The sequence below is a fragment of the Micropterus dolomieu genome, linkage group LG10, assembly GCF_021292245.1.
Source record: "Micropterus dolomieu isolate WLL.071019.BEF.003 ecotype Adirondacks linkage group LG10, ASM2129224v1, whole genome shotgun sequence".
NCBI lineage: Eukaryota > Metazoa > Chordata > Actinopteri > Centrarchiformes > Centrarchidae > Micropterus > Micropterus dolomieu.
In genome coordinates this window covers 11,740,003-11,756,693 of record NC_060159.1, presented here as the reverse complement: position 1 = coordinate 11,756,693, position 16,691 = coordinate 11,740,003, and the positions used below count along the sequence as shown (strand labels likewise).

General features: G+C 41.2%; 1 protein-coding gene across 2 annotated transcripts; it reads right to left on the bottom strand.

Annotated features, from left to right (window-relative positions):
- Positions 1-809: 809 nt before the first annotated feature.
- rnf217 (ring finger protein 217) lies at positions 810-15,219 on the bottom strand. Of its 2 annotated transcripts, XM_046060451.1 has the most exons (7): positions 14,126-15,218; positions 9,633-9,854; positions 9,351-9,515; positions 8,252-8,349; positions 8,053-8,156; positions 6,356-6,427; positions 810-5,584 (listed from the first exon to the last, which is right to left on the bottom strand). In XM_046060451.1, the coding sequence occupies exons 1-7, from the start codon at positions 15,107-15,109 to the stop codon at positions 5,505-5,507; spliced, it is 1,725 nt and encodes a 574-aa protein (XP_045916407.1). In that variant the 5' UTR covers positions 15,110-15,218; the 3' UTR covers positions 810-5,504. The 2 variants fall into 2 exon arrangements, with proteins under 2 accessions (XP_045916407.1, XP_045916408.1); XM_046060452.1 differs by lacking the exons at positions 810-5,584; positions 6,356-6,427; positions 8,053-8,156; positions 8,252-8,349 and adding an exon at positions 8,404-9,209 and having other exon boundaries at positions 14,126-15,219.
- Between the last annotated feature and the right edge of the window lie 1,472 nt (positions 15,220-16,691).

Here is a 16,691-nt window from a genome sequence, read left to right as displayed (position 1 = left end):
TGTTACAGGAAACTGCGCTTATTGGACTCAACAGCGAACTGTATTTTAATGAAATACAAAGAATAAATAAATAATGATGTGTTTGTCAGCAGCGGAGGAATAAGCGTACTGAAATAAAACTACAAACGTATTATCATCAACATAACGTTATACTCACATATACTTAAAGTATGCCTATCAAAGTTAAATTAACTTTCGTATACATGTAGCAAAGTTCCCTTTGAATTGTAGAGGAGTTGAGGCATAACTTAGCACAAAAAAGTACTCAAGTGAAGTACAAGTATCTCAAATTAGTACTTGGATAAATGTAGGCTACTCTGCCACTGGTGTGTGTATACAATATTTCCTCTTTAAACCTCTTATCTAGTGTCTTTACTTACTGTTTACAATCCTTAACAACTACTACCACAACTAAAAAAGAATAATAACAGAATGGAATTCTGTAATAAAGGAGAATAAAGCAATTAAACGTGTAAAAAAAAAAGAAGTTATAATTGATTTAATAATTACTCATTTTGATATATTATTTAACCTCCAAGCAATATTAATTAATGCGGTAATGTTTTATCTGTCTGTCACTAACACACTGCATTTGCAATGTTCAATTTAAAAACCAAGGTTATGGGGATTTGCCTCCTGCAGTGCACTTATGACCTCTGCTGACATACAGCTGTAGTCGCAACAGTCTGGTCCAGTCTGATCCACACCAGCAGAGAGACATTCGTACAGGTCGTAAAGCAGACTGTCTGTGACTCAAAAACATTGAATAAATATAAATATATTAATATCAAATAAATCAAAATATGACATTTTAGCATATGACCCACTTTATTCATCATCAGATCCTCAGATGAAAACAATGTTTGTGCCTGGCTAAGTGAGCAATAACAATATCAGCAGACATTTGTAACAGTGGCAGCAGAATCTGTTCTTGGTGCAAACAAGGTGCACAGTAATGAATTTTAAGACATTTCTTCAAATAGAAATATCCTTGAAAACTAAGTGGTGTAAAGACATAAATGTTGCCGTTTGCATATCTAGATGGGGAAAACATCCTGATGTTACTGATAATACACCATGTACTGCTAATATCCACAGGCCTCCTGAGTTGAAATGAATGAAAACTATGATATACTGTCCCTAACTAGACATTTGATTTGGTGACAATGACACATCTTTTTGGTATAATCACTTCCTTCACTGAGCATCTAGCAAAATGACCGGGGTTGGCTGTGCCACTGCTTCCTCATTTTATCTACAGTCCAAAGAGTGAGGTTGATATGAGCCAAAATAAAGTGCACTAAACTACAAGAGTATCTGGGATATAGCTGACACCCTGTAGAGTGGTACCTCTAAAGTTTTTAGAGGTTTATCTTTAGCTATTAACTGTTTCAGCCAAAAAAAAAAAACACATGTTAATTGAAGGCCTGATTGCACTGCACGTTGCCCTGTGTGTTGGGGTAACAGATGAATAGATCCAATAGATATATTTAACAATGGACCCACACACTTTTCTTTTACATTCAGAGCCCCATATTATAATGTATTCTGCTTTGCTTTAGCTGTTCTAACACATAACACACAGCTCAGTGAGGCTGTGACATATTTTACCCCCATTTGTAATCTTCGGAGTCACGCAGGGGCCCTGATGGCAAACCCTGATCTATTATGGCTGTGAAGGCACTATTGCATATGTATGCAAATACCACAAAGAAAAAGGCCAGGGGTATCAGCCTGCCGATACACCCCAGCAAAAGAAAAATCATTGGCCAAAATACCTCATGTAGCTGAATTAATTGATATATGTATATATATATAACTTTTCTTTTTACATGTAAAAGCTTCACCCAAACAGTTGCTTTATGTCTAGATAAATGTCAGCGATCAAGTCAGTAATATGTAAGAACACAACAACAACAAAACAAAGCACATTATGGCGTTTCCACGTGCCATCTTAACATTGAATCAGTCAGCAGAATTCTGAACACACACAAGAAAGAAACCACATATGAGGAGCAGACCAGGACAAATATCATGCTGCCAGAAAACCTTATTCATTTACATTTGTCCTGTAGCTGATCAATGTAGAAGAAATTCAGATTTTAAATTACTGTCTGGCAGCAAAATTGGCAAATAAATCTGACTGTAAACCCATGCAAACGTTAGATAAATGATGTAAATGACTGATCAATTATCAGAGATATCCTTTGTTAATTTTATGGAAATAAGCTACTCAATGGGCTTATCGTTTCAGCTGTGGTAAAGTGTAAAGTGCAGGGCAACGTATTTGATAAAATGACATGGAAATAGTAAAACAATTTACGTTTATGGCATTGTAAAAAAAAACAAAACAACACTTATTAAACTAATTTGACTGCTGATGCATTTCTCTGTGCTAAAGATTTTTGTAAGTACAAATGTCACATGTCAGTATGTCACTCAAACAAAAAAGAAATGCAGCAGTTCAACGTGTCAGTGTGGTACTAGCTGAGCAGTTAGATAAAACATTGATGCACATGATGCAAGTGAACAATTCTTAATTAGATAGTTTCAATATTTTTGTTTGGCGCATAACATTTAATTTCCCAGCGGTGAGTTACAAACGCATAGCTTCTTGTTCCACTTTTTATTCCCAGGTTCAACCCCCCTGAACCCCACGCAGCGTACACAACACCGAGTCATGCTGGGAAAACACAGACGTTTGCATAACCGAGGTCTCTTTTGACTACATTACAATGTTTTTACTTCCTGGTGCTGATTTCTGTGGCACAACTCGTGTGGATGGAGGGCTCTGGGGACAGTGAACAGAAAACAAACTCCCTGAGAGTGGATTCAACCCCAGAGTCAGGACCTACTGAAAGCAGTGTGTAACAAAGATCTTTTTCTGTGCCATTCAGGAACAGTTGGTATTGATGAACTCCCAGATGTTAAAAATGTTTCTGATCCCTGGGACAAAAGCTCATGGCATAGCACTGCAAAAATGTCCAACATGCGTGAACACCAACTTCGTGCCTTAAATCCTGGTTTTAGTGAAAATTCAGTGATGAAATGTGCTGTCACACTCAGGATATATTCCACTGGTGAGCACTTTAAAATGCATTGAAGTGTTTGTTTCCAGTGGAGACATTTCCCCTCCATGTTTAATCATCTTATCATTCCGCTTCACTGGCTTCAATGTAGCATCTCTTGTGTGCCGTTATATTGTGCTCATCCTTGTCTTTTCTTTTCCTTGAGTCTCTCCATTCAAACGTCTTCATAAACATCTCATGATGGAGCAATAAAACAACAAAACTGATCACTCCATGTAGTGGTGGGACTGGGATAAACACACACAAACACAAAATAAATCTATGGCTAATGTGGAAAACCACTTGTACTTGACCGCAGTGTGCACCACAGGTAGCTCTGTGTTATTTTCACATATTAGAGGCTCAAAAGCATCAAGTTCGCATGATTTTTTTTTTTGTGGCTGAACACTAGCCACAGCTCCAGTGGATGCGCACTCATTTTCAAAACTAAGGACTGACAGCAGGGAGGAGAGGATAGAGGGATAAGTGAAGGACAGCAAGCTGAGTGCTACCAGGTGACGGCCTTTAAAGCTCTCGAAAATCTCCTGTTCCCTGGCAGCACTCCATGTGTGTGCTTTCTTGCAGTATGTGCCAGTGTGAATGAGCCAAGAGGGCATATGTGTACGTTCAAAAAACCACTACATCACAATACAAACTCTCAAGCAGACTGATGTCCTCTTATCACTGCAAAAAATCAGACACTAAACCGAACTCTGCATCAAACATTCAAAACCTGATCACCTAATTATTAACATCCTAATTTAATATACCACATATTCAGTGCACAGCAACCTGATGGTAACCTCTGAGTTAATTTCTTTAACTTAACACCACGTTTAGCTCTTAAGCAAACCATCACCCAGACTACATAAAAATGAAAAGTTACATCTTAAATACTTTATTCTGTTTATCTACAGGTACCATTTGCAATAGTATGTTCAGTCATTTCATCCGGGAACTATCTACAGCTTGTGTAATCTGATAGAGCCTCTACGTCTATTTATTCATGCAGACTCCACTACACACTGACAGCATCACCGCCCCAAACCTCTGCAACAGGCATCCCCTACAAAACAATAACAACAAAAAAAAAACAAAGGGACAGGCCTGTCCTGCCACATTCAGCAATTTGTTTTGGCACAATTGCCGCACAGCAGCTATTTATATTATTTATTTTTTTTGATGATGCAGATACTGGCAATACAGTATGGGGCCACAGCAGAGAGACGACCTGCCAGGCAGGGAGGGTGTGTGTGAGCCACCATCCAGCCAGGCAGATGGCGAGGAAGATGGGGACAGATAGAAGGTGGGGAAACAACAGAAAACAATGGAGGCTCCCAAACATTCCACTTGGCGTTGTCAATATTTAATCTAGGGGTCAGTGGGCTGGCTGTGTGTTTGCAAACAGGACCCCTTTTTTAAAGCGTAGAGTTAGAGTTAGGTGGGGACACATGACCCAACTTTCAAGTCAAGGTTATCCAGGTGGGCCAAGAACAGTTCAGCAGCATCATTCCATCCTTCCAAGTTCAGTCCTCTCATATTATTTTGAATAGTGAGTGCTCAACTCAAATCCCAATGGGATTTTAAATATCCAATGAAAACTGAGCCTTCAACAGAGAAAGATGAACAAATTCAATGTCCAGCTTTTTCCATCAAGGCTCGCTCCACATTCAGTTTCCATCTTGCATTTGTCCCTTGCCAATTGCAGCACAAACAACTGAAGCAGCTTTTGCAAAAGTTCAGCAAGGAAGATATTATTTTCTCACATTTCTCTGTTCATCAGTGAGCTCCTATCCTTTTCAGTCGGGGTTCATCATTTCCAGTATCTTACTCAAACATTTAAAACCTTCTACTCTCAGTATTCATATAATAGCATTTCATCATATCAGGCTAACGAAAATGCTCCAAGCGCACTCCTTTAGCACATTCTCTCTAGTGCAGGGGGTAAACAAAACTGCATCAGTCTATTATTTGAGTTTGTTCTCCTGAAAGAAAGATAGCAGTTGTTAAATGTGTGTCAGAAGAGTCAAAATCAGCCAACAGACACGGCTAGGCTACTTCCTACAATGTGTCTGGGACAAGAGTTGGCCACCAAGAGAGTTATCTGCCTAAAACGGTTGGCGGCTGTGAAATTTGGTTGAGATTTAAGGGAGTCAAACATTTCCATTGTGTGAAGAGCACTGTCCGAGACAGTGGTGGAGTAGCCAGTATAACCTGATGAAAGAATTCCTTTTGCAGCAGTGGTCTCATTAGATACAAAATGCTTGTGTGATCATCCAGGCATCATTGCTCTATTAGTTTATGTACGCCGCTAATTGGTATTGTTAATTTCAGACTTTCCGCAATGACTCAGGCAGGCGTGTTCATCCCTGAGGAGATTCGGGCGTTGTCTTTCAAGCTGTGTGAGCCTGGCCTAGATGAAAAGCAGAGCAGGTTTCAAATCCAGCGCCCGGAGCCCTGTGTGCGCTGCTTCTTCCTCCTCTTACACACATAGTAGACCGGGAAAACGACCAAACCTGCAGACAGGAAGGAGGGGTTGTAGAGATAAAAGCAGAAGGCGGAGAAAGATGGATTAATGCACACCATCCTTGTTTCTAAAGTCACTAATGATTATTTTAATAAACTATTCATTCATGTACAGTGTAAATCTTGAGTCATTATAAGCCCTGATGAGTTTTCTGTATGGATTTGATTTGATTATTCCATCTTACAGCGCACGGCAAACAGATTTGGCCAAAAAAAAGAGAGAATTGTAGGGAGACGGCAACACTGATTCTAATAACGATGAAAATAAATATGAATCTGCCATCTTGGCATGTTAGCCTGCAGCAGCTCATCTGTCAGACGTACAGACAGCGGAAAGAGATTAACACTAATTACAGTTCACCTGAGGCATCAGCAGTTCACAATACTATCTGACAGAGTGCACACAGAGTGCAGTGGGATGATAATACTAGTTAATGTAGTTTCCAGAATTAAAAGCCAGCGACCCAGAGAGTGACAATCAGGATCTGCAGATTTTGGCATTTTAAAAACAAGAACCGTTTCCTTCTCTTTTACACGAGGACATGTGCACGTTATGTTCATGCATCTAACTCAGAATGTCATGCATGCAAAGATGTGTTTGTGGCATGATTATGTTTTTTTTTTTGTTCACATAAACAGTGCACCTGCTTTGCAGTGCGGAGGAAAATCTCTGTCAAATAGAGTCAGACCATTTTGCTGGTCTATTCTGGATCTTCAACCTGATTAATGTGCATGCGTGTTCATGCGTATAATTATGTTACCTATCACCAGCGCGAGGGCTCCGAGCACCACGACCAGCAAAGTGACCACTGGAGCTATTAGCAGCTTAGTGGCTGCAGAGAAAAACAGGAAGAGAGAGAGAGAGAGGGGCAGAGCAATAATTAAACTTAATGAATAAAAGTCAGATGGAATAGAAACTGCATGACTGAAAATAATGCGTATTGCTACATTTTGTTGGAATTTGAATGCAACCCTGCAGAAAATGTAAGATGTTTGGCCACCACTGCATCAATTCGGCTGTGGAGGTTACTGAATGCTAAGCAGATTTTAAGGGAAATCATCAACTCCATCTACAGTAAAATGCGAAATCTGTGCGGCTAACGGTCCATGGCATGAAGACAGCGACGAGAGCTGTAATGGGTAACTGGTTCTTGTTAAGGGACAAATTAGCTCCCAGTTAAAAAGGCACCCCACTGATTTGACTAGCTGTAGCTGTCATGGAGAGCAGAGTCAAACAAATCTAGGAGTTCAATTTCCTGGAGGCTTGATGGTGCATGCATTTGACAAGTGTGAATGGATAATTACGACAAACATAATCTGATACGTGAGGCTTTCACACTTCATTACAAAGCTCTCCTCAGTGGCCTGTGCAAGTACAAAGTTAGACATGGAAGTGTTCATTGCTGAGGTAAAGTCATGACTGTCACAGATAAGACACAGCGGTTTGCTCTCAGTAGTAGCTACAACAGGCCATTAGGCAACACAGCAACAACACTCTAAGGCTTTTATCCAGTACATGACGACAAAGAAAAAACTATTACACTGCTATTTCTATCACTGTTGCTCTCTCTAATCTACAATTATAATCCACAGCTGAGTGCAACATGGTAAGGCTGTTTTATTTAGGTCACAGGCAACTTAGGAAAACACTTACTAAAGCAGACTTACAGAAAAATAAAGCAGGCTGAGGGAATGTGGTAAACTGTTTATTACCAACAATCGTTTACTGCCAAATAACTCATGAGATCCACCAAATATGGCAGTAGACGCAGTAGCTGCCATACTGGCTGGTTTCAAAGTATGAATATGCAGCTGTATTAATGTAAAATTCAACATCTGACTGTATGATATCCATGCTAGCATCTCTTTGAGGCTATACTGAGACACAGCGGTGCTATAAGCAAAATAATGCTAACATGCTCGCAATGACAATGTTAACATGGTGATGTCCAGCAGCAGGTAAAATGTTTACAATGTTCACCATCTTAGTTTAGCGCGTTAGCATGTAAATATTTGCTAATTAGTAATAAACACACAAATGCAGCTGATGGGAAGGTCATGAGTTCTGCGGGAATACTGTCCTTTTTGGACAAGTTTAGTTTAGTTTTTTCTTCTATTAGTGTTTACTATATATTTTTTCTTGACATGTTTGAAATAAAGCCTTCATTCACTCATTCAAATTGAATGTTTGACCTGACAGTGTTGCTAGAGCGAAAAAAGTCAGAGGATCACCAATGTCGGTAGGATTCATCCACTGGGCACCATGAGTGTCTGTGAAAAGTGTCACAGCACCCATCCAACAGTTGTTGAGATATTTCAGTCTCGACCAAAATGGTGGACCGACAGACCAACATTGCCATCCCTAGATCCACGCCGCTAGCATGGCTACAAATTTAGCACTATCTGAACAGGGTACAGATTCGGGACTCTCTTTACAGACACAAACACACCAACTTACCACAGACGGACCCTCTGATTAGCCGTCTCAGATGAGGTTTATTAGGTAGATAGCGATACTTGCATCCAAACACGCTCAGGTTGGATGTGTGGTCTCCAAAAAACCTGACAACAGGAAGTTTTAGATGAAATCATATCATCATGTAGAAAGAGTTGGAAAAGGCAGTCAGAGAAAACCAAGTAAAGTAAATTATTCTAACCTTAGGTGTCGGTAGCGCTCTCCACAGCGGTAACAGAAGTTAGTATTACACTGCGTACATGTCATGTGGTCACACCCCTCTGTACGTTGAATATGAATCTACAGACAGACGGAAGTAGAAAGAACAGGCAAAAGCACGACGGCAGGGGTAAAAAAGAAGAGTCGTCTGTTTTCAGATAAATACTATACATTATATTCATAAAGAACTACATGCAATATGGCAAAAGTCAGAAGTTCTAGTTTTAGCTTTAGCTTAGCCCAATTTAAATATATATTATCTTCTCCTACTAGACTCAAGATCATATTATAATAGTGCTTTTCAGCTTTGTTTATTGTAAAATGGTAAAATCCCCCATCTTAGCAGCACTAAAACCCAAAACTAACCCAACTTACTCCTATTTTTCGCACTCCTATATGCCTACACTTAATGTATCTTTGCTTTTTTGGCTGCTGTGGCAGCGAGCAGTCCTAGTATAAACTGGGTATTAAGTTTAGCTGCTCTCAGCCTCTTTTCCAGCTAAACACAGCATGACGCCAATTTGTGGGCTTCACAGTCAAACAAGATCCTCTCTCCCTGCTTCCAGAGCAGAAATCCAGAGACATGGAGCACCAGTGCAATGAACACAGATGGAAAGTGTTTGCTGCTGTGAGCAAACGGTTTCCATATACCGGTAATTAGCTTAATCTATGTCTTGCTTTAGTCATCTTCTGACAGTCAAATTAGATATTGTGTAGACTAACTTGGTCGTAATGGGACTGTCAGGCACGCTTTATGACTTTGAGTCCACCAGATTTGGTTTTGTGCAGTATTATTTGTTCAATACGTTCACCGTCTCTGCATCGCTGTTCTGTGGTTCCACATGCACTTGCAAATCTGTGCGTCCATCTAGTTCTCTGCAGCTCTCCATCCATCATCTGTCCTCGCTCCCATGCTTCTTAGCCTTCATTGATTTATTCATCTACAATGATTCCACCCTCCATCAGTCAACCCTCTTTCCACTTACACACACCCATCCTACATGCGTTCCTCTGCCAATGTTGTTCAACAGCAAAACGCAGCATCGTAATATATTGAATCCTCTACCATCCCCAGTTCTTACCTTGCACCGTGGACATTTCTGGGCATTTCTTTGTCCGTGCTCTATGACACTAGCCCAGCTTCGCAGCAGCTTGTCTCCTCTCCTGTAGTCACGACATTTGACCCCATTGTGCCATGGTGCGTGGCATTTAAAGCACCACACAAACTGGCAGTTGCTACACTGGATCTACAGTAGGAACAGGAGAAAGTAGACACTTGGGTACGCTAATTTTTAAAGCTGTATGTGGGATTTGATTATGTTCCGTGCAGTTGGAGGCCAGCTCATCGGAGCTGAGCATCTTACCTTGTACTTGTGCTCGGAGCGGTTGGGGTTGTGCTCCTTCAGAGAGGTGAACTGACTGCACTGGGGGCAGGGCTTGGTGCTCGAGTCCAGCTGACTCAGCTCCAAAAAGTAACGATATTTTGCCACGTCTTCATTGGCTAAATGGGAAATCACCACCCCCTCCTCCAGGTAGCCACTGCACTCTGGGATCGGACAGCTGATGTAAGATTTGGCTACGCGCACCTGGGAAGACAAAAGTGGTTGTCATTGCAGGAAACCCTGATTTCAAATGGATTCAAGCAATAAGACAAAGAATGTTCAAGTATATGAAAGTAAAGACTATAACATAACATGTCTTTGTGTGCATCATGTCTATCTGCTTCAGAACTGATTTTAAGATCCTTTTTATTAGTTTATAAGGCTCTTAATGGTCTTGGTCCTGAATATTTATCAGATTTGCTTCCAGAGCCCTCTGCTAGTGGCCTTTTAACTATTCCTAAAATCTGGATGAAAACTCACTGAGGTGTCCTTTTATCATGTCCCACGTGTGTGGAACAGCCTTCCTGAGGACTGGAGGGCAGCAGAGAACGCTGATATTTTAAAAACAAAATAAAGACCTACCTTTTTAACCAGGCTTTTAGTTGAATTGTATTTATTAGTTTATTATTTATTTATTTATCTATGTACTTACTTTTAAGTCTGTTTAACTGACACATTCTTTAATTCAATTTAATTCTCATGTTTCCTTATTTCTATTTTTATCCTTATTTTTAATATCTTGTTTTTATTATTTTATTTTTATAATTTTAATGTTATTATGTATTAGCTTTATTTTACTTTTCTTTTAATGCCTTATTCTGCCTCTAGTGTTCCCCCTTGCAAATTTGAGTTTTATGCTGGAAGTGGCCATTCATGATAGCGTTTCCTCAGCTCATGTTTTTAGTGTCTGTGTGTGTGTGTGTGTGTGTGTGTGGAGGGGGTGGTGTGACATTATTGTCATTGTCTTTGTTATAAAGTATTGTGTTACATGGCCGTTGAAAAGTGCTATACAAATAAAGATTGATTTAATGATTGATTGATTGATTGATCATGGAATAGAAACGGAGTGTCACAGAAAGCACTGACTACTAATGCAACATCCCTTCACTGTGTGTGTGTGTGTGTGTGTGTGTGCGCACTTTGGGTCAGTCTATGGTGGTTTTTCTGTTATTGTGAGGGACTATCAGAGCCAAATCTACATGTGGAATATATTCACACCGCTAACAGGAAATGGTTAATAATTTACCAAAGAACAGAGGGAGTAAAAGGCAGATGAATGGAAGTGGTGGTGGAGAGAGTGGAAGTTAATACTCTATTTATTAAGGGACACACACCGACACACACTAGTTAGTCCAGACCAAGAGCTCATCAGTCAGTTATACTTACTGGACTTACTTATCCGCACACAATTCACTACCTTCAGGGCCTGGCATTTTATTGCGATAAATGATACAAGTGATGCTCTCACTTTACGGTCCGCATTTTCATAATCTCACTATACTCTGTAACATAAGAACACACGTTTTCCATTATTAAAGTTCACACCTGGGTTCAACAAGAGCCAAAGAAACACGCGTTTGTTCAGATCTCATCTAATCTGACCTACGATACAGTAAGTGTGAGAGGGAAGCTTCCAGAGACACTTCCACAGTTAAGTTCACCTCTTGTTCTCGTTTCTGTTTCACCATCTAGCCTAACTCCTCTCAGGGCATTACTTCTTCTCTAGTTGCTTCTTTCTTTGTCTTCCTCATTTCATTCACACCATTTCAGTCCATCAAAGCCAGAACGACCTGTCATACTGAAACATTATATGGCATTTTGTCAGAGTGTGTGTGTGTGTCTGTGAGAGTGTGTGAAATGACAGCAAACAGAAAGTCAAGAGCAATAGCATCAGCCTCTGATGGTGTTACACCCAACATCCCCTACAGCACATATGCACACACACAGACTAAATGCTTTTGCGTGATTATGAAAATGTGTACGCAGGCATGAGAGCTGATGTGTTGGTACTGTTGTCACAACACTAACGCTGTGATGACCACTGCCAGACTAGTTGAACAAGTTAGGAACTCTGCCACTCTGTCACAGACACGCGTCACTCTTTGTGGTTTGTTTAAAATGTATGTGCCTCGTTTTGCATTTTCGGTGTCATAAGAGAAAACATAAGCCAACATAAAGCCATTTGCATGATTAAAACAGTAAAACTATTTAGCTTACAATGAGCATATGACGGCTCCAGGACAATTGTGCCACTTACCTCAATCGTGGCTAAAGCTAGTATTACTTAGTGTCAGTATGTAGTGACAATCTAGTTTGCTATTTCTAAGATTTTTGCACATTGTGCGCAACTATGAGTATTTGTATACCCAGGATGTACTTCTGCTAAACTTTGTTATGATGTGATTAAAAAACATGTACAGATGTTTGTAATAGGATAGGGACAACAATAAACAGCCAAACAGGATTACAAATCAGTGTGATACAGGTTTTTACTATATAACCAGTAAATTGCCCATTAACCTGAGTCAGTTGTAACACCTGAACACCACGTTACCATTGCAAGTGCTTGAAAACTAGTTAGCATGTGAGTACAGAAGTTAAAATTATAAAGTAAATGTAATGGTTAAATGGCTGTTACAGTTAGCCAAACGTAATGGATACGCAGCTGAAATAACGCTACTTAGCTTAAAGTATGGGTAAACAGTTGATTTAGTTAGCTACAAGTAATTAAAAAACTGTTGAAACTGTTGGCTAAAAGTAATAGATAAGCAGTTGAAATAATGTTAGTTAGCTTAAAGTATGGGTAAACAGGTAGGATAAACAGTATAAATAGTTAGCTTAAAGTGATGAAAAAACAGCTAATAGTAATGGCTAGACAGTATAAATAGCTAACTAAATGTAATGGATAAATTGTTGAAACTTCCAGCCTCTGCCACTCCAAGTGGTAGTAGTAACAATGCAAACTTGACCAAAGCTTAAACATTGACAATTCAGTTGAATGGGAAATATGTTGTAAACCTTTGATAACAAGATCCACTTTTATATAATCAGCAGTGTTACGTAACATCCAGTTTATAAGACCATATTTGGGACATGACGGGTGCTGCTGACGAGGGAGTACTTGTGATTACCTGATGGGGTTGTGGGGGCTGGTATGGACAAAGATGGTTGGGTTAAGAGAAGTGAATCTAAACACATCTGATAGGTTACGGCAGAATGAATTGTATATTGTCATTTCAAACAAGCAAAACTGACAGCTACTATTATCCCTATTCATAATTCTAATTCTAAACCAAACAATATTGACTTGACCTGACTTGAGGAGGCTGGTAAAAAAAAACAAAACAAGTAAATTGCTGGTTTAATCCCTGGCACCACAACATGGTTCGGCACCAAACCAGCATAATCCACTCTCCTGTTGCATCCATCTACCCTGCCTGCCATCCCTGCCCAAAGTGCCCATAGGCAAGGTACTGAATCCCATCCCAGGGTCCTATCTGTGGCCTCTGATCTCTCCGACATAACGCTTACTGTACCTACTAAGGTTTAACACCAAGCATGAGCACAAAAATAAGTTTGCATTTACATTAACGGGAAAGGAAATTCCACCTACACAAGATAGTTTACATGACCCTTATCTTATTCTCAGTGTGCTTATCAGAGAGTCTGCTTGTCTCTGTGTTTGCATGCTTATTCATGACTTGTTATCAAAATAAGATAATTGCAGATAGAAATGAGCCTGGGTGACTGATAAAAACTTTTATCTCAACAGACTAAAGCAGATTATCGTAACAGTAGCAAGGACCTAAAACTGTAACTTGTCTCCAACTTGTAAAATATACATAAATGGGGCAACATCCAAGTTTATTAAAACTGAGATTATGATCAGAAGATTGCTGATTAGTACCAGTTCACGAACAAGGCATGAATGTGAAATCTTCCTTTAATAGGTGAGTGGGAGAAGAGGACATTCTGCTGAAGAACAGCGCACAAAGTAAGCTATTGTGAAAACCATTCCTGCCCCCAATTTTAGTGTAGAATGTGTCAGTGACCCAGATCCACAGAAAAACAGTAGTTATCACAAGATAAGGAGACCTGCAGATGTTGTTGACATTTTAGTAACAACTTCATGAAACCTTGCCCTTATTAGACCCTTGATCAAAACACTTGCTGTATAGGATTGCTCAATGCCAGCTCCTGGTGAGGGCCCTGAGTATTTTTTTTTTACCAGTTCCCAGAATTTTTAGCCATGCCCCTGCCTTGGTGTAAGTTACAGATGCCAAACATAATAACATAGTGTGAGGACTGTGTCTTCACACTTGTTATCATTTTGGTTGCTCAAGGACAGCTGCTGACCTACCCAGCAAAGCCTGGTTCTGGGGCAAGCTCGACCTCAGCCCTGTGACAGCCAGCTGCACTATCCACCCCACCCAGGCTTTTCTTCTTTTTTTGTGCTCACCCTCCCTCCTACCAACCTGGGAGCTGACGTAGAGTTTCAGACACTCATCACACACGGCCTTCCTGCAGCAGGGCAGGGGTGCGATGGATTTTCCTTCCAGGCACACCCGGCAACTCTGCATCGTAGTCTCTGCATCGGCCTGCTCCGTGGACAGTCGGTGGGCCATATCCCCGAAAGGATCCACCAGATCCTCCAATGTGTACAGTGCCGGTTCGGGGCTCGAATCCGCGTCCTGTGCTGTCTCCAAGTGCATTTCTGTTGCGTCAGACGTGCCCGTTTCATCGCCTGTGATTTCAACGTCTTTTCGATGACCGTCGTTAGCGATGCAATACACAGTGCAGTAGACGTGTTCTTTAAAAGACTCTTCTAACTGAAGTGCGTTGCTGTCACTGTCACACGTAGGACGGCGCTGACCTGTAACGGTTACAAACTCAACTCCTTGTACATCCGAAGTCGTCAAGTCGCTCAGGGTTGGCTCGTTTCCAGTCCCCGCTTCGCCCGTCTGACGCTCCGTTTTGTTACACTCGCCACGCTCGCCTCCATAACCGTTTGTAACGTCGTTATTAACGTCTCCTTCGTGGCTGTCGCCGCGCTGCATCCGAGTGTTTGTGTTTAAACGGAGAGAGGGAGATTTCGAAACCCCGAAATTCCACCTCAAAATCTCGACAGCGCTCGGCCTCCGCCTCTCTCCTCCTCCACCCCCTCCTCCGCCGTTGCAGTTGTTGTTGTTGTTGCCCTTCGCATCCTTCTCGTCCTCGCTGTCCCTCTCCTCCGACTCCCTCTCGCCTCCGTCCAGGGATAACCCCGAGTTTGACCTGGTGACACGGCGGCTCAAATCTTTGACCGACCGCTCAACTTTGCTGCCCGTGAAGGAAGTTTCTGTCGGCAGGTTGCGGGACAATTTCACCCTCCCTTCCTCGAAACTGCCAATAAAACTCGGCATTGTACAGTCGTCAGCTATCGGTCCGTCATCTTCCATCCCCGATGTGGCTCTCCCCATTTAGCGAGCAGCTTTCTCCCGCACGGACCTCCGCCTATTCCCTCTTATCCAACTCCTGCTACCAAAACAAAGCAGAGCTGGCACCTCGGGGCTTCCGGGTCTCGTCGTCAGCATGTAGGAGAGCAGCGATAGGCCGATGGGAAGCCTGGTGGTGGACCGCAGCCGTGGCAGACTGGCAGGAGCAAATGTCACAGTGGATGCAAAGCTGCAGCTGCTTCCTGCATAACAAATAAGACCTGAAGAGTACATTGGTGGCCTGAGCTGCTTTCTGCACCTTGTGTGTGTAAATATGATGCATATCCCTACAATAATGTGTTATTAATTATCACACATTAAACCTGCTGAAGTACAACAGCAGTTTTGCCAAATTTGGTGGCTGCAGTGGATTGTAGTAGAAACAAGTGTATCAAATTTTACCACTTAACAACAGCTTTACAAAGTATTTCAATTATTGGTCCAGATGTATTAAAATACTCAGAAGTAAGGGCAGAACTGGGTCATCATAAATGCAAAATGCAATTTTTTTTTTTTAACTTACTTTTTATCCCGTTGGACAAATAAAATGTGGAGGACGGAGTACACACAGAGACACTGTGCAGTTTTATTTTGCAAGTTTCAAATTTGACAAAACTATCTTAAGTCCACCTACTAACTTTCCCAGGTGCTTTCAACCACATGATGTGAGATGTGGTTGAAAGCTGCGGAGTAAGCGAGTAAGTGGACCTTGCGTTAGGATTGTTGTGTCTAACTGCTATTTCCAAAGCAGAGCATGTTGAACACACACAACTTTATAAAAACCCTCATCACTAGTCACTAAGAGTAAAGAGGGCTGGAGATTCTCAACTATTGCTGCTGTTGCCGTTCTTGCTAAAAGGCCCTTTCCACCACAGACATTTTCACGTCATAGCAGGAAAAGCACAGGTGTGAAACTAATTTGTTTATGGTGGCTCAGTTCCATCAAGTGTCCCAGTGAGCCATGGTAGTGAGCCAGCATGCACAATACCAGGACCCTACAACTGGCTCAACTAAATAGAATGCATTCGCTTTTAATATTCATAACAACACATGTGCCTTTTTCCTGCTATGACATGCCAACATCTCTGCGTCACACCTCAAACTATCCTTGTGAAGTTTATACTGTATATGGTGGTATACCTCAAACGTTTGCCAGTTTATCCATGTGTGCACTTCTGCTCTGCCGCTGGACCCGCTCGCTGAGCAAGACACTGACTCTCAGTTTAAGCAGTTTTCATCCTCAAGAAAAAAATGTAACTGAAGAAATCACATTATTATTCTCACTACTGCACCATTACTAGGGGTAGTAGTGATGTAGTAACAGCAGGCTAGTTCCAGGCTACATATAGTTTTTGAAAGGTTGTAGACCCATTACTTTTCATTGCATCACACACACAATTCTCATGTTTATAAAATTCCCCCTTTTAACCAGAATTCATTTCATTTTGGCACTTGAACACATAAGACTGAAAGTAATTTGGGCGGACACATTTTTAGTTCAGCGCTGTTGGCACAACTTTCAAATAAGCCTAACTGGGGCGCCTGTAAAACGGGTTGTTAGCTCTGT